Source organism: Trematomus bernacchii, unplaced genomic scaffold (genome assembly GCF_902827165.1).
Source record: "Trematomus bernacchii unplaced genomic scaffold, fTreBer1.1, whole genome shotgun sequence".
Classification (NCBI taxonomy): Eukaryota; Metazoa; Chordata; class Actinopteri; order Perciformes; family Nototheniidae; genus Trematomus; species Trematomus bernacchii.
Genome location: NW_022987648.1, coordinates 15,192,480 through 15,211,110, shown reverse-complemented (window position 1 = coordinate 15,211,110; position 18,631 = coordinate 15,192,480). Strand labels below are relative to the sequence as shown.

The 18,631-nt window shown below is 42.0% G+C and overlaps 1 protein-coding gene across 6 annotated transcripts in view; it reads left to right on the top strand.

Annotated features, from left to right (window-relative positions):
- epha3 (eph receptor A3) overlaps window positions 1-18,631 on the top strand; it is a 96,354-nt gene that overhangs the window by 17,325 nt on the left and 60,398 nt on the right. For all 6 annotated transcript variants that reach the window (XM_034134387.1, XM_034134383.1, XM_034134385.1 and 3 more), the window contains exon 3: window positions 520-1,180. In XM_034134387.1, coding sequence (XP_033990278.1) covers window positions 520-1,180 — 661 coding nt within the window. The remainder of the gene's footprint in view (window positions 1-519; window positions 1,181-18,631) is intronic.

Here is an 18,631-nt window from a genome sequence, read left to right as displayed (position 1 = left end):
ATTTACTAGAGATCTTGTAGTGCGATTTTTCACCCTTAAGTGTTTATTAGATGCTTAGTATTCAGCAAGAGTGAATCTGTATCTAAATAATTCATCTGTAAATGCTTACAGGCTAGAGATAACTTTATTTTTTTCTCTGCTATCCCTCCTTTCCCCTTTCTTCCTCCTTCTCTGACTCCAAATTTCCCTTTTCCCGTTCCCTCCTCTTCACCTCTCTCCTATGCCTTTGCTACTTTTTTCTTCTCTTTTGACCCCAAATCCTAACCTCTATATCTTTGCTCCACCTTAATTTCTCCTCTTATCTTCTCACATCTTTTTACCTACTTTTCATCACTTCCTTTGTGATGAAAATACATAATACCTTTCCTTTTAACTGTCTGCTTCCTCCAACCCTTCTTGTCTTTTTACCTTCAATTGTTCCCTCTTGCACGTGGTTCCCTATCTCTCTTTTGTTCGTTGCTCCTTCGTCTTCTTCTGTTTTCTCTCTTCCACCTCTCCTTCTCTCCATTCTTTTTTTAGTGGGAGGAGATTAGCGGGGTGGATGAGCACTACACTCCCATCAGGACCTTCCAGGTGTGCAACGTGATGGAGTACAGCCAGAACAACTGGCTTCGCACCAATTGGATCGCTCGCCAGTCGGCCCAGAAGATCTACGTGGAGCTGAAGTTCACGCTGAGGGACTGCAACTCCATCCCGCTGGTGTTGGGTACCTGCAAGGAGACCTTCAACCTCCTCTACCAGGAGACGGACGACGACCAGGGCACCCACTTCAGAGAACACCTGTACACCAAGATCGACACCATCGCCGCTGATGAGAGTTTCACCCAAATGGACCTCGGAGACCGCATCCTCAAGCTGAACACTGAGGTGCGCGAGGTGGGTCCCATGACCAAGAAGGGCTTCTACCTGGCGTTCCAGGACGTGGGCGCCTGCGTGGCTTTGGTTTCAGTGAGGGTTTATTTCAAGAAGTGCCCGAACACTGTGAGGAATCTGGCCTCTTTCCCTGATACGGTGCCCATGGACTCCCAGTCGCTGGTGGAGGTCAAAGGGTCATGTGTCAATCACTCCAAAGAGCAGGAGCCTCCGCGAATGTACTGCAGCACAGAGGGCGAGTGGCTCGTGCCAATCGGGAAGTGTCTTTGTAACCCGGGTTACGAGGAAAGAAGCAACACCTGCCAAAGTAAGACAGCTTTTTATCTATCCGTTTTATTTCCTAGTCTCTCATACATTCTTTGTCATTGTTTGAAATGTGATACAATGCAGCGTTTGCAGAAGGGTTGGATGAAAAGACCTTCACACTTCATGTCTGTCAGCCAAAAACGTATAATATATTTTGCCTTACCTATACATATGTGTATATTCTTCTGTGTATGTCATTCTGTACCTTCAAAAGAACCCAACAAATCCCACAGCGCTGTCGGAGAGTATGCATGTGTGCAATGTGCAGTAGTCCAATAGTAATCTTCTGTGTCACACATCATTAGCAATGGGAAGCTCTTGACCAGAGTAGCAGGGATGGGACTGATAACCCAGAAGAAAGGAGTGGGCAGGAGTGGATGGTGAATAACGGAATGGTTGCGGTGGTGGTTGCGGGTGTTGGTGGAGTCATGAGTGAGTAGACGTTGGAGTCTGGAGATACTCGATCTCGCCCCAAAGTCTGTTGTCGCCTCCGATGTGGTTGAAAAAGCCAAAAAAGTATACGTCTGGCGGCCTGGCTTTGCCTTTTTATTTCAGACTGTCTGCGACATCATCATCACACATGCTTTGCAGGGCGACTGGCTTGAGTTGTTGCCAGCTGGTTATTGAAGAGAATCACAATTTATCCTTGACTGAAGTCACTTAATATGTTTTTGGGTCCTTGTGCTGATCCTTTGGACATATTTCTCTTTAAACGACACACAACCTGAGGGTTTTACTCGCAGATGTTTCTGTTTTCCATGTTTATTGATTGTAATTGTCCATTGAATGTCCTTTTCCCTCACCATTTCACTTTATTTCACCTTAAGTACTTGGACATTAAGTAAATAATGCCCCATGGTAACTTTTATAGCCCCTTTGGGATCAAGCAACCAGTGGGTTCAAAGGTTAAGTGTCACAAGGAGCCTTTCATTTCAGCACACAACCTCCCAATGGGATTAACATTAACAGTGTAATGGGTTATAATCCCCCCAGAAGTATGTTTATTTTCTAACCTTTTATTTATAAAGGGTTGCATGTATGCGCATAGACATAAGATAACTATATCATTTAACAAACTTAGCTAAATTGAATTTCCTGTGTGTGGCTTCTGCGGCCGGCGTAACAGCTTTCATCAATTACAGTTGCAGTACTTCATCAGCGTTTCCCTGCGACAAGATGTTTTGCATCTGTGCAGTAGCTCATCCAGTGCAGCGGCTCCATTAAAGGGATGCCGTAGTGTCCCATAGCTTCAAAGAAAGTAAAGCAGCGAAACACTTTTCTACAGTACGTAAGAGCATATCATCTTTTGAAATACTATAGAGTAAAGTAAATGAACAGAAGTGGTATGTACTTGTTTACTTCAGACTTGAGTTGTTTATGTATCTGTAGATTTGTTTGCCCACTCCAAAGAGAAAGCTGAATCACTAGTGGTTTTCTGGTATTTACTCCATTAAAAGAAAAAGAAAAGAATATTAAAACCATTTATATAAACATAAGGAAATGTAAACAGGATCAAATAGAATTACAAAAAATGTATATGACATAAGAGGTTAAAGAAAAAAATGTGCACATTGTACTATAAGATAAATAAAAAACACTAATGAGTAGCTCCATCTGCATGTGCAATGAATCTCCAACTGTCTTTTATTGTGGCTACTTCCTGTGTGTCCATATCACTAGATGTGCTGGTCTTTTCTCAGTTTTTAGCAAGCTCCTACCTCTGCTTCAGAATTCACATGCAGCAGCTATTTGAAAGCAGCCACCTCTGCACTGCGGCTGTTCCACAGTGTCTTTAAAGTAAAGTGTTGGAGGTTTCTAGAAGAAGCTGCTTGTTGTTAGCCTTTGCAGTCCTAGTCATTGTCCCTGGCCCTAAATGCTCCCATGTTCATCAACTCTCTCCTCTCCAGGGCCATAACCAGTGTTAATTAAAGATCAAAGGCAGGCTCCCAGGTCAGGCCCCTGCTGTCAGGGCCAAGGGAAGCTCTTTTTCTGGCTCTGTGGACCGCAGAGCAGCCTGTCTCACTGTCCAGATGCGAGGACACTTTGTCGCAGCTGCCAGGTGATAAATGTAAATAGTAAACAGACTGAGGGGAATGTGAAATGGAAGCCGAAAATGACAACAAAACCTGATGCCCTCGTCGTTTTAACCTTATTTTTCCCTTAAAAGAGGGTGTTGAAAACCTTAAAGTCATTAGAGTATCTCTTAATTTGAGTTGTCCCATGTCTATATTCAATTTTGTTTTAATCTTTATCCAATAGACAAGAGTCGAGAAATCAATATTTAGTTTTTTTACTAAGGCTTGCTTGAATACAGCAATTGTATTTTTGCCCCCAACTTTGGGAGTGCAATAGTAATATGCAAGAACAGGACCTTATGCTGACAAATGGCAGACCCCTGCCCCCCCTCCATACCACCCTCCATTTACTTCCTGTCTCTCTGTGAATTGTGTGAATGTTTGGATGTATTTGACAATCTCTTATTAGTTTCCGAGAGGTCTAATGGACTCTAATAAGGTCTTATGTTACCCTGGAGTGGGACAGCTGCACCAACAGGCCCCCGCAGCCCCCGCGTGCAGCCGTCGGGGGCCCCAACACGCAGCTCGCTCTCCAGGCCCTCTGTGTTAACAGATCGATGAGTGCATGCGGGTTAGGTCACGGTACAGGCAGATAGAGAGAAAGATGAAAACATATTTACAGCGCTACAGCCAGATAAAACAGAATGGAACAGATGTATAAGTATTTACATTTCCTAGCCACAAACTGGGCCCCAAAATATCATATTTCACCCCACAGAGAAGGTTGTTGGTTCATTATTAAACCGGCTGAACAAACAGAACTCATTCATAATTGGATACTTTTCCCTAAATTGTTGTTTTACTAAAGCATACAAACAAAATGTGATTGAGCAGAGGCCACAAATGAATAATGTGGTCATTAAATATGCAGGCTGTCAGGAAGCAGCCGTGAGGTAGATTCAAGACTCAAAATTAAGTGTTTGTATTAGGTGTTGTTGGCTTTGACTGTTCTAAATCAGATGTGGATGGAGCACCTTCACTGAATATTTCATGCTTTGTTTTATTTGCCCGAAATCCCTCCGAGAAGCATCTTCTGTTTACCTAATTTCTGCTCCGTGTGTGTGTGTGTGTGTGTGTGTGTGTGTGTGTGTGTGTGTGTGTGTGTGTGTGTGTGTGTGTGTGTGTGTGTGTGTGTGTGTGTGTGTGTGTGTGTGTGTGTGTGTGTGTGTGTGTGTGTGTGTGTGTGTGTGTGTGTGTGAGCAGGGGAGGAAGCGAGAGAGAGTGTGAGAGCAGTTGCCGTTGTTTACACAGACTCCAAAGTGTGTTTAAGGGCTTGAATAGAATACCCTCTAGTATTAGACTGTCATTATCTTGCTTGGCGGTGTATTTGTGTGTTTGTGTGTATAGCCAGACATGTCTGTGAAAGCGAGGATGTTTTTTCGGTGTGGCTTTGGCAATGGGACAACGTATGTGTGCATGCCTGTGTGTGTGGCTGCATGTACGTCACAGGTTTCAGTCGTAATTGCTGTGAGCACATTTTGATATTTCATCATCCATATCAGTGCAGATGTCATCGGATCTTTTGTCAGGGAGAATCGTCGTGAGTGGATGTGGCGTTTTTTTCAGAATTTACGAGGTGAATGGACGCGTCACTCATCGTCTGGATTACTGTATGTTTTGTGAGCAGGCTTCGGCCTTTCCACGGAGAATGTGAGTCCAGATCTAATCTCGCTAAGTCAGTCTTTCATCCGTCATTAGAACAGACTGGAGCAGGTGAACCAGCTCCTATCTACCAACAGTGTGAAATTCCTGCGACCCTAATTTGATCCTAAAACAGCAAACGGATGTCTGTCCGTCCAGTTTGAGTGAGTGTGTGTGTGTGTGTGAGTGTGTGTGTGTGTGTGTGTGTGTATATATTGCAAATGCACGCAGCTGTTCCGCTGTACGTTGCGGCAGGTTTACATTCTTACTGGATTTATCAAGACACACAATCCTCAAAGTTGCCGGTATCAAAATGCTTATTATAATTACATATACAGTAAATCAGTAAACATAGACACTCACGGATAAACTCCAGCCTTCTTCAGCCTGATTTTCTGGTTTTGCATGGATTACTTACCATATCTTAGTATACGTGGAAAGGAGAGAAGTTAATTTGGCCAAGTTTGAATGAACTATACAGATTAATATGATTTATTTTTGATCATTTTGTACTGATGTTACACCGGGCTGGGCTTTATATCGATATTATATCAACATCGTTAGAAATTTTAATATTACAAATATTGCCTTAAACTGGTTTTAAAGGCTGCATTCCAATAAAATAATGTACTTTTCTGGACCACCAGACTTAAGTCAGTAAATCTACATTACTGATGGTTATTCATCAAAATGCTGATTGTGAAAATATTTTGTGAAAGCGCCAATGGTCATGGTCATAACAAATGAGTTTTGAGTTATATGGTAAAACCATATTGTATTATTTGATTTTCTTTACTGTATATGGCTCAGCCCTGTGGAACACGTTTTAAAATTATTGAAGAGACCGCAATGATCTCAGCATTTCCAAATGACAAGGCCGTTCTCTCCTTGTTTACTTCCTCTCTTCCTTTCCTTCTCTCTCCACTCACCCTTGTGGCTGATGGTCTTGGCCGCCGGTTCAAAGCCCGCTGTCCATCTCACATCGAATGTTTTATATCACTCTCCACTCTCTGGCTTAAGTGATTTAGCTGCTGCCCTCATGCACACACATACTTCCAAGCAGACGCGTTATCATCTTTCATTGGCTTTGTCACGCAAAACCTCCATCAACCTGACCAGTGCAATGATTCAGCATCCATTTCATCATTCGATTGGAAGCAAAGCTGTATTCAGCCTGAAAGATGATTCAAAAGATTCCATGTAATGTCATTGGGGGTTTCTGGAACTGCCAATGAGTCTCTTTCCCTATTTCATCTCATTATTTTGGTCTGCTGGTCCCTTGGGTTGAGGGAAAATGGTGGAGCTCCAGTGCGGCTGGGGAATAAACTCATTTATCTTGCTAAATGGGAGCCCGCATACTTTTAAGAGAGGTCGGACCACCCCGGAGCTAAAACACCAGTCACAATTAAACTTAGAGTCATCAAGTTGGGAGGACCCATTAAAGGAATGTCACTGTTTGCTAGATGCTTTATTTGGAGATGGCTTTGGAGCCTTTCTGCCCCCTAGTGATCAGACATATTTGAAAGCACTTTATTGAAGACACTCCCCTATCAATTAAAGCTTATCTTTTTTTAAATATGAATTTATTAAAGATGTTTCACGTTTGCCTCCCCATTATTTTACAGTTATACCAAACTCTTATTTCTTGAGGATAGTCAAACGTAATGCTTACTGTCTTTGCTTTGTTTACTACGTACATACATTACAAATAGTCCCAATCAAAACCAATTTATAAAAAGGAGATACAGCATTACTGTAGAAGTCCCACGGATATGCTTCGTTTCCCTTCTTATTTCTTTTCTCATCACCCACATGTTTTCTGTTCTGTGTTTTTCTGTATATTTGTCCTGCCAGACAGTTGAGGCTGAGTGCAGTGAATTCATGAAGCCATTGGCTCTCCTCCGTCCCTTGGAAGGACTTTGTTTGTTTGTGTTGGCCGTTACATAACTGCCTGGCTCTCTACAAGAACATGTCAGTTAAACACACACACACACACACACACACACACACACACACACACACACACACACACACACACACGCACACACACACACACGCACACACACACATAACACCACATCCTTTAAATTATAGCGACAGCATATTGCATATTCTTCTCTTATTTTGACAAATATGTTTTTGCATTATTACGTTTGTTTCTTTGTGTGTTATAGCCATTATTTATCCAGTTCACTGAGTCCTCTGAGCCATTGTTCTTTTCCCCAGAGGCCCCCTTGCTACACATACACAATGGGAGCTGCACAGTTTAACAATAGCCTGTTACTGTTGTTGTTCCTCGTGGAGAGGCACCTCCATCGTTGTCCTTGCGAGCGGGTGTTACTCATTTGCTTCCGCCACACACATTTTCAAAGCCAATCCAGGCAATCACATCACGTCGTGCTTTCCTGCGTGTGTGTATGAAGTGTTATACTGTACATTGCTCTGTGCTAACTCTAGTGTTCCATTGCATCAAAGTCCTCCTCTACTGTCAGTTCAGCTTAGTGTGGAGCCTCTCTCCGCCGCAGCCTTTTGGCTGTGAGCTGCAATGGCATTTCGCCTTTAGGAGCTCAAAAAGAGAGGAGAGGCTGGAAGAAAGGACAATGCCTTGATTTAGTGCTCCAGAGAGAAAGGTCTTGAATCATGATGTTAACACCAACGATACAACGAATGCTGGATGTAAAAGTAAAGCCATCTTGTTTTCATTCCTGGAATCACAGTTGTCTTATTCCAACTAGCACAGACTATTATGCTTTAGCAACTGAGCGCTCTCTCCAGGGAAAGTTGGCGGCAGAAACCTATCAGACATTTATTTGTTGGAGTCCAACACCCTCAAATGTGTCCAGTTTCAGTGGGTCATGCTATGTTTACCCTCTTTTATTTACTTTAAAGCAACTGTGTTGTAGCTTAACATGGAGTTACAGGGGAATCCATACACATGCATTTATGTATCACTGTATAAAAGTGAAATCTTAGTTCAAGCAAAATGTATGTTGTATTTCATACGTTTTCCCTCGCCGTTTAAATGTGCAGTCCCTCCAGTGCTGTTTGACTTTTTGAGGATCTTCCATAACCTTGATGAACAAAAAACAAGAAATGCTAATTAATGCACGCCGAGAAGCCTGCAGCAATCATACTGACTCCCACTCCATAACAGCAGCCGGGAGGGAAATCTGACTGGAGGGAGGGAAACAGAGGAAGGGAGAGTTAGAAAAAAGAAAGAGAGAGAAGAGAAATAATGAGCATGGCGTTAATTAGAGACACCATACAGCTGCAGTCCAAATGCAAGAGTTACTCACTGAGCAAGCAAACTCAGCAATAATTTGATATATACTCATACGGAGTGCTGCAGGAATGACTATAAAACTGAGAATCGTGAATTCTGAAGCTTTTACGTGTCTTCAAAAGGCAGTGGCTAAATGAGACTGTACAGAAGTTGTTGGGGACAAAACACCATCACTCCAAAAATGGAAACTCATATTTACTCGTACGCCTTTACAGCCTTATTGTATCCAGGCAGCGCTCTTGCAAACTGTTCTAACTCAAACTTTCCAACTTTTACAATAATCCATTTATGCAGCAAGAGTAAAAGCTTTTTTCAAAAAGCTAAGTGCATGAAATCAAATTACAATATGAAAGCTTAGTGAGGTGGAAGTTATGCGACTGAGGTTTGGTATTTTAATGTTATACTTCTTCCGAATGCATAGAAATCATCAAGTGGTGTTCATTCCTCAAGATGTTCTTGCTGAACAAAATGTGGAAGCAAAAGTTTGTTTGCCAAAGGGCTAATTTCCTGCAATGATCCAAAATCCAATAGAAGAATCCCATTGGCTTTTTGTCAAGGGAACAAGTGAGATGCTAACATTTGGGTTAGCCAACACAATATATTGTCCCTACAGCACTCAACAGTATACTGTGTAGCATATACACATATATCAGTGTGTTTCATATTCTCATCAACTGCTGTATATGCAGATTTATACTGCATGAGCAAATGTCTGTTTGTGTCTCAATCCCTGCGTCTGTATCTCTGTGCACACCCATATAGTGTTCTGATGCAATGTGTGCGTGTGTGTGTGTGTGTGTGTGTGTGTGTGTGTGTGTGTGTGTGTGTGTGTGTGTGTGTGTGTGTGTGTGTGTGTGTGTGTGTGTGTGTGTGTGTGTGTGTGTGTGTGTGTGTGTGTGTGTGTGTGTGTGTGTGTGTGTGTTTCTGGCACGCCGGGCCATGGCGGATGCTGCAGCCAGAGATGGAGGAAAGGTTTGTTCATTCGGGGTATTATTGCTTGTTTGCTTTTCTCTTTATGGGCCTTCCAGTGCAGGCTGGGGGTGGCGGGCGAGCCCATCACCCCGGGGCCCTGGTGCTGTTAAGACTTCAAAGCTGTTGGTAACCACAGGCTGAGGAATTCAACTTAACACACACACAGACAAAAACACCCACATGCACACACACACACACACACACACACACACACACACACACACACACACACACACACACACACACACACACACACACACAGCCAGGCCTAAAAGAGAAACGCAAGGACGGATAGATGGGGTGTTTATTTGTTAGTGAGACCCCTGCCAGTTGACAAGACCACTTCACAGTGGTCGGTCTTTGTGTGTGTGTGTGTGTGTGTGTGTGTGTGTGTGTGTGTGTGTGTGTGTGTGTGTGTGTGTGTGTGTGTGTGTGTGTGTGTGTGTGTGTGTGTGTGTGTGTGTGTGTGTGTGTGTGTGTGTGTGTGTGTGTGTGTGTGTGTGTGTGTGTGTGTGTGTGTGTGTGTGTGTGTGTGTTTACAATACAGAGAGGAATGGTTATCATGAAGTATGCACAAATAACACACATAATTGATCTGCATATGGGGATATGTTTATTTCTGGGCTTCTGTGCATGGACGATCACTTTACGTGTGTGTGTGTGTGTGTGTGTGTGTGTGTGTGTGTGTGTGTGTGTGTGTGTGTGTGTGTGTGTGTGTGTGTGTGTGTGTGTGGGTGTGTGTGTGTGTCAGGTAAGGAGAGAGGGATGCACAAAGTGGGGAACGTCCTGTTTGACGGACACAGTGGATGTTTGGATACACATGTAATGTAATAGGGGAGGGAGTAGGATGGAGGAGTCACTCCATCATTCCTGATAGATGAGAAGGAGGGAGGGGAGGGTGGAGGCAAGAGAGAAAGAAAGCGAGCTGTCACTGGGAAACAGACCCCCGCTGAAAACTGTTTGGCGCAGGGTGTCTGTTTTGTGATTTGTGACGTTATCGCTATCAATTCAACATCCACAGAGCTGTCTGCCTTTTTTTATTTATAATGTTTTGTTCGGCAATGCTCCATTAATCCTTTTCCTCAGCGCTTTGCTCTTAAATGTTCCAGTCAGTTGGCTTATGAACATATTTCCAGCACAACTTGGAGACACAGAAGATGAAGTCAATAAAAAATACTGATTTAAATCATAACACTGTTTTTAAATGCGACAGATATCCTTTTACACAACTGTTTTGATTGATTGGTTATAAACATTATTTGTAGGTCAAACAGCTCTATTATTTATTTTTGTAATTACTCCTTCAGACTTTGGCATTGTAAGCAGATCATTTGCATGTTTACCTTTTGTCTACTCACTTTCCATGAACACCTTCTCCTCCTATTAGGGTATTCCTTTACAACTTTCAATCTTTAATCAGGCACTTTGCTTTGATTTCTATTTTCAGCAGGGGATGTCATTCAAACAACTGAACACAAAGCAAATAAGAGTGCCATTAAATGCTTCTATAACATGTCAAAGAGTCATTCAATAATACTGCTGCCTCTCTTGTTCATAATACACAGCAACACAGTATACATTCAATGTAAGCTTATATGACATTCTGTTTAACTCATGAATAAAATACTAATACTGTTAATATATGGTGTGTGATGTCTGCTGTCCTTGGTGCTGAAGATGCCCTCAGCCGTAACCTCCGACACATCTCGGGGGTGCGGCTGTCAAGTGTCTCACTTATCTAAACACATCCTGTCGGCATGCGCTGTATGGTGACAGAGCGGGAAGCTGTCAGAAGCGTCATCTTGTGCTACAGCTGCGATGCGTTCAGTGCAGAGAGGACTCTCATTGTCATTTCAGTTTGAAAAAACCCCAAACGTCACCGCATAAATGTCTGTCTTCCAGCAGCTGCCTGCTCTCGCTGCGCTGCTACATCACAGATGTCAGCATAACAACCTTTCCGTTTCAACAAACACTGAATTCTTTAATGGCAGCCAAGCAAAAGAAAGCAGTGTCTGTTTTAACGCTTTTGAGAGTCGGGGCACAGCATGGATGTCTTGTGGTAACTCTGCAGGCCTTAGCCAGGTTTCCTATACACAGAAACCAGAGATGTTGTGACACATCAGAACTGCTGAACTCATGTGTCCAAGAACTCAAAGTGTTTCTTTACCTTACAGATGTCTGATCTATTACCTTCTGCATTGACAGCACTAACACTGCCTGGACTGATATGTATCACATCATTGAGCATTATAGCAGTTACCCACATACAAAGGGGCCCTATTTTACTTTTTGGGGGTTTTACCCTTTCCTGTAGTGTGTGGTTTTTGTGCATGTAAATAATCTGCAACGATTAATATCCCAAAGTTCCCTGCAGTTTCTCTCCCACACACTCCCCCCCCCCCCAAGGCCTTGGACTATTTGTTTACTTCCATAACATCACTGTTTCACAATCACGCTTTTATTGACTAGTGCTCCAACACATTGTACATGATAGGCGAAGGGGTGGGACATCTCTAAGCGGTTGACCAATCACAACAGAACCGGCCAGCTAACCAATCAGAGCAGACCGGGCTCTGGTTTCAGACAGGCAGTATGAGAAGAATCAAGCACTTTTGAACATTAAGGCATACAAACATGACACAGTAGAGGCACCAAATTCAAATATGAACCTGAAAATAATCATAATAGGGCCCCTTAATCATTCCATGATGAGTTTTGGGTCACTTTTCCTGCACATATTTAGCAGAATTACTAGACACCACAGATTCGTACGTTGTATTTTATTTAAGAGAGCTCTATATTTTTTTACTTCACTGAGCCTACTGATCCATGAAAATATGTTTGTGTGAATTCATGATTTGTTAATGACTATAAACAAACATCAATGTGTATTTTAAAGTCATAGGTCTCAATAAGATTTATAAACCTTCATTATAAGAAAGATCTTCTTTAACTGATCCATGGTTATCCATGGGCTGCTTTTTAGTATTTGTTTTCGTTGTGTTTATTTCCTCGTACCTGTATCAGCTTCTTTGTTCTTGACCTTGCTATGGTAACCTTGGTGTTTTGAATGTTTGCGTCTTGCATTTTAATCAGTTTTGAAGAAAGTGAGGCCTCAGAAACCCTCTGGGATCTGTGTGTGCATGTGTTTTTGTTTGCTTGTGTGTGTGTGTGTGAGAGCCTGTCTGTGCTGGAGAGACAGAAAGAGGGAATAAGTGCAAGACATAAGTGTGACTGACATGTCCGTCAATATATACAGGTCATTAGTAAACCAAGAGTGAGCAGAGGTGAGGAAAGGAAGACAAAGTGCTTACCACAGCAGGAGCAGCTTCTGTCTGACACACACACATAAACAAGCATACACACACTCGCACACACACAATTCCTTGCATTCAAATGTGGTCCTGCCTACATGTATCCCTTTTCTTCTTGACTTCCAAAACTGTGTGTACATTTTGCTCTGACTCAGCATTGAGGTGGAGTGGCTGCCTGTCAATAGTCTCCCTTGTCTGACCCAGAGCAGGCTGTATGGATCAAAAGAAACCTGAATACAAACCCTGCATTTTAAAGGAGTGGAATGAATGAAAGGCTGTGAAAAGGCTGCGCTTGAATTTTCAGGTCCAGTCACAGGTCCTGAGGTTGTCAAATTGCTATTGCACTATTTTCATGCACACCATGTCTGAGCTTCACATCGTATCGTGTAGGAGACTGACTCTGGACTTACAATACAATACAGTCAAAGTAGCAGAGATTTGTGGCTCAAGATGCACCTCGTACCTTTCTGTTTGTACTATTCCTTCAACAGATCTAGACGTTGCAGTTCTCTTAAATGTGTCATACATGTCTTTGAGGCTGAAGCCATGGTTCTCTACAGGAAATAAGGTGCACTGCTGCAGCTGCTACCTGAAATTGTGTGCATTAACGCGACAATGTGAGAACCCAGCGGCTATTGGGCGAGTGTTGAGCCCCACTTTAAGGTACATTTTGAATCTGACAATCACATATAAGTACTGGGCACAAATCACTGGGAGGGCTTGTCCAAAACTTAAAGGGACATCTACATACACTTCAGAAATGTGTTCTAGCTTGGTCAAACATATATCCCTTGTATTAACCTTTTTTCTCAGCTTATCCCCCAGTTAAAGACCAAAAAGTCCTGTCTTGCTAAAATGATCCATAGACTCAGACATCATGCATCCTTGACTCTCCCTACTCCCACATTTGATAGAGATAAAGGAAAAGGTCCCTGCACTCATTTATTGAATACTCCAGCACTCCCTATCCACTCACAGGAAGCAGAGTGGTGACATTTTACCTACAGCCTCGGCGGGTGACTGACAAATGGAGTCAGATGGAAAGACCTCTGGTGTGTCGTGTATGTGTGTGAATGCGTGCATCTGTTAGAGGGAAGGGGGTCATCTGCGTGTGAGATATGTACCACTGTTATGTATGCATATGAGTGTGTGTCAGGGTGTGTGTGCTGATTGAAAGCGGTCAGGCCTCAGTGATCAGGCCTTTAGCTGTACCTGCACCCTGAATGCCAAACACAACAGAGCATGCCCAGAGCAGCCAAGCATGGAGACTGAAGCGCAAGACCACACCGGGCAACCTTAACGGCCTGTGTGTGTGTGTGTGTGTGTGTGTGTGTGTGTGTGTGTGTGTATATGTGTGTGTGTGTGTGTGTGTGTGTGTGTGTGTGTGTGTGTATTCCCACTGCTGTGTTTGTCTTAATGTCTTTCTTTGACCATATCAAGTAGTCTAGATAAGAACCTTTCATATTGAATATTTTCTTAACTCCCAATGCCTATTCCCACTATATTAACTATGTGTGTTTAAAGGCTTCAAAACTGATTGGAATTCTTGTTGACTGATATATTGCAATGATCATTCAAGTCATTCTTCAAACATATTTAAAACCTTTATGGGTTTTTTTAGAGGATCTGAACACGATTTTTTTTCATTAAGTCTGCACAATGCCTTTTTGGCCAGGACTTCTCTGCAGGACAATAATACTTACATTGTCCACAATATTTTCACCTAAAACTCTCTTAAAATGTTCCTTTACCATGAGGACTTCTTGACATGTTTAAAAAATGTGTTCATATTAGAAGGAATTCCTTTAATTGTTTTCTAAATATGTTGCTTATTACTTTCCTGCATGGTTTTAGAGGGATATTGGACTCTGTTGAACGCTCAAGTACATGTAGTTTGACCTGTGTAATAAATGATATTGGGTATGAAATAAAGTTCGAATTTGAGTAGCTCTGCTCATGATGTCAATGAGTTTAGGTGTAGAATGAGCTGCATGGCAATCCATCTTAATGCCCACCAAAGTGTGTCAACAAGTGTTTGCGCTGCCAAAAATGTTTAAGGGTACTGCCCTGAAACTAGAGGCCTCTCTCCGTCATTGTCCAAAGTCTCTCCTCTTGAATAGGCTGGGATAAAGTGTCACTTATACCGGGATAAAGGATCCAACCTTTAAAGGTTGAGGGATACTGTGGAGATGAGCACTGACCTTTCTTACAAATTACACTCCTTTACTCATGCATCCTCTTTCTCATACACACACACAAATATATGTATGGAAAGTTAGAAGCGGTGTGAGGACAAGCAGAGAGAAATGGCAGACAGCAGTGTCCAACAAGATTACTGTACTCATCATCCACAGATTTCCCACCTCCTCCGATTCATTTCCTTTCATCTCTCCCTGTTCAAATGGATGGCACCAGGCATTTGTCAAGGTGAAGGAAGCACGGCCCACGCCTAGCGATACAACCGACCAATTTTTCCATTTCTTCCGCTCTGTTAGTCTTCTGCTATTAAGTGTTCAATTTCAGCACCTGGAGGCGATGCTAAAGTGCACAGCCTCAAGGAATGTTAGAGACATCTCACTGATGAATGCAAAGGCCTATGCTCTGACTCTGCTGATTACCTGCTATCCTGACAGCCTTTGTATCGCTGCTGAGGCAAACAGCTTTATTGATGTTCGGGGGCTGATGCTACCCTTTCATTAATACCAATATAAGTTCTCCAACTTTGATATGTAATATTTGGTTTTCAATCACCACACAACTTCCCGAGGTGGAATGTAATGGAGAAAAATTACACAAATAATGTACTTAATTATGGCATTGAGAATATTTGTTGTATTTTTACTTAATTACAATTTAAAATGCAGAGCTTTCGCAGAGTATTTTACAGTTAAAAATGTCTACTTTTACTTAAAGGGGACCTATTATGCAAAATGCACTTTTGTATGTCTTTTATACATCAACATGTGTCCCCTCTGTGTAAAGAGATTCTGAAAGTTTCAGGAAAAAAGATTCTCTCTCTTTTTGTCCTGATCCATTTATATAAAAACCTGTCTGAAAATGAGCTGATCAGATTTTGGCCACTTTATGATGTCATAACGATTTTGTGGCTTGTGTAACCATTAGCCAATAACCAACCAAGGTAACCCCCCCCCCCCCCCCCCCCCTTATCACCTGAATCTCCTCCTAGAGCACCATTGTGTTCTTTTTAACCAAATATCTCTCAGAGGGGCGTGGGGAGTGGCTCCTTATTTTCATCTAAAGTAACAGACAGAGAATCAGCACTTTTGAAACAGGGCTGAAACAGAGGGGATTATGGGATGCTGCAATTATCTGTTTGGTATTTCAGACAAACACTTCAGAGACATGTTTTGTATGTATCTGAGACCTATAATATATTGATGAAAAAGAGTATAATAGGGGACCTTTAACCTGTTTCACGCCTTCCCCCCGGTACCGGGCGGATAAACGCGTCATTTGCAGGAAACAACGTCTAAGGAATCTTAATATTGAATAAAACTATGAATGTGTTATATCCATGTAACGGGAAGAAACTCAGCTAACTGATCTTTTTAATTTTTTTTTTCAAAAAAAACCCCACAATGCTAGCACTCAGCCTCTGGATTAGCCTCGATCGAAAAAACGGGACCTACTAAGGCACTTAAACTCACTCATAACTCCCTTATTACTTATCCTAGATGCACAACCAAACACTCTTTTTTGGTGTCCTGGAGACACTGAATCTAACGGTGCCCACCTCAACACTCAGTGATAAACATTCGCGACGCTATCAACGAAAGCGTACATCATCACATGTGGAGCAAAGAAGCTAAACATGTAAATATGGCTCACCTTGGTCAAAAGTGGTCTTCAATGGCATTAAAACGATAAAAAAACGATGCTGCAGTTAATCCATAGGTTCATCCTATGTGTCTGTGCCTTCTTTGAAATTATTTCTGATAATCCATAAGCAATACAACTACGTTTTAGTTTCCAAACTCCAGAAGGAGACATTCCTCCAGTTTAGTTTCGCTTTCCACACGCGAAGCGGCAACATTTTTTCTTTACAACCTGTCTGGGTGGGAGCCTCCTCCTTCGATTCTATTGGCTCTAACGGTCACAAGGGTATGTCAACCAACCAGATCGAGCAAGGGGGGCCAGAGATAGGTCAAATCCACCCATATGACCCCAGATGGCCCAGTTTTTGGCTAAATCTCTCTAAAAAGGTCAAATTTCACTTGTTTTGCATCAATCTTGTTATACTATTATACTTATTATATGTTGTACTTTGGATTCCTAAAGCTTTTAGTCTACTAACCCATCATCCAAGGGTAGTTTTCACTATCTGTAAAAAATAATTTTTGGACGGACACTATAATTTACAGTTTTTTACTATGTAAAATCTGAATTTTCTTTAAAATAAAAAACATTTATATTGATTCTGACACTTCTACATCCAACTCACAGGTTTATCATTACTTTGAGAAAAGATTATTAATTTAACCCTTTTAGAAGGGAAGATATGGTCATTTGTTCTGGGAATGTCATTTTCGAGCCTGAGACCTGAAAAACAGGCTCAGAGTGGAACAGGTTAAGTAAAATATAGAGTACTTCTTTAACCATTGCACAATACACACAAATAGAAAACTGTTTGAATTATTTGTATTGTGTAAGTTCAAATAAAAAAATAAGTTGTTGGATGATTGCACATTTTGGCTAAAGAGTCCTTATGCACACCACTGGTTATTGCGTGTTGGGGGGGGTGGGGGGCTTGATGTGGGGGGTTGGTGGTGGTGATGACAGCTCAGTGCCAGGGGTAATTGTGGGGTGTGGTATCGATGAGACCCACTATAATCAGCTTTAGCCAATTAATTCATCGATTAACATGGAAATGGCTCCTGAAAGGTTACAGGCGGAGGCTGCCATCTGCATGTACTTACCATGCTAATGTTGCGCTGAGTGACACAGTCAACACACATGCAGGAGTTTAAGGGTTGACAGACGGAAAAAGAAGGAGCGAGAGACATGACTGCTTGATCGTTAAAAAATGGCTCTGCATCTCATTAGCGGCAAAATAAGGTGTTAATTACAGTGCCATGCGGCAACCACAGGAGTGCACACCTTTTAATTATCAAGCAAACGTCTTTCATCTACTGGGGTGTCAATCTCCACTAACTTCCCTGCACATTTGGAACAAAAGAAAACGTATTTACAAGTTACATTCTGGTATTGCAATGCATTTCTTCCTAGGGAATATCAATTGTCGGGAAACGGCAAACTCTAAAAGGCCAAACCTTTATAAATGACTTTGGAAGTGTATTGGTCTGTCAGCATCTTAGAAGCTTAAAATGTTTATCAAATGTGTAAAATCACGTATCACACGGACCTTAAGTAAAGGAAGAACTAAATATTTGGGATATCTGTCAGACATTTGTCAGTTTTCACATATTAAACCAACTATAAATTGCTTTAATACAAACAGAGTTGCAGACTTTGGAAAATGAGAAACTGATAGGAATGAGGTGTTTGGTAGGGAGCTGGAAAGCTCATGGCTCTTTAAGTGCATTCTAGTTTTACAGTAATCTGCCTTCCACTCTGCATGCATTTAAAGTTTTTCCTTCTATTGTGAGGATGCCGCAGTGATGGATTGCAGAAAATGGGCCCTGTTAAGTCTTTCATCTTAAACAATGTTGGTAATGCAGCCAGCCAGTTCTGCTATCAGCCAGCCAACTGACTCAGGTTCAGTGTTAATTAGCAGTGTGCTCAGCCTAACTGAGATACTCAGTAAATTGTCCCCAGGTGGGTAAAGAATAGGCTATCTTCATTTCACATAGCAGCAGTTGAGCTAATTATGGTGGTTTGTGTGTGTGTGTGTGTGTGTGTGTGTGTGTGTGTGAGAGAGACAGTGAGTTGTTCATAAAAACGTTTATTTGGTTTATATTAGGTGTAGTGTTTCTTAGCATGAACTCATTCGTCCAGCTTGCATATAATGTGCTTGTCTGTATATATATATTTGTGTGTGTGTGAATAATGTGCATCAAAGAGCTTCGTTAGCTTTGTCTACTTTGTGTGTGTGTATGTTTGTACATTCAAGCAAGGCGAGACAAAACTTGGCACATGCTAAAACATGCAACATCCAAAGCCAACAGTTCTGTTAAGTGAGATGTGCT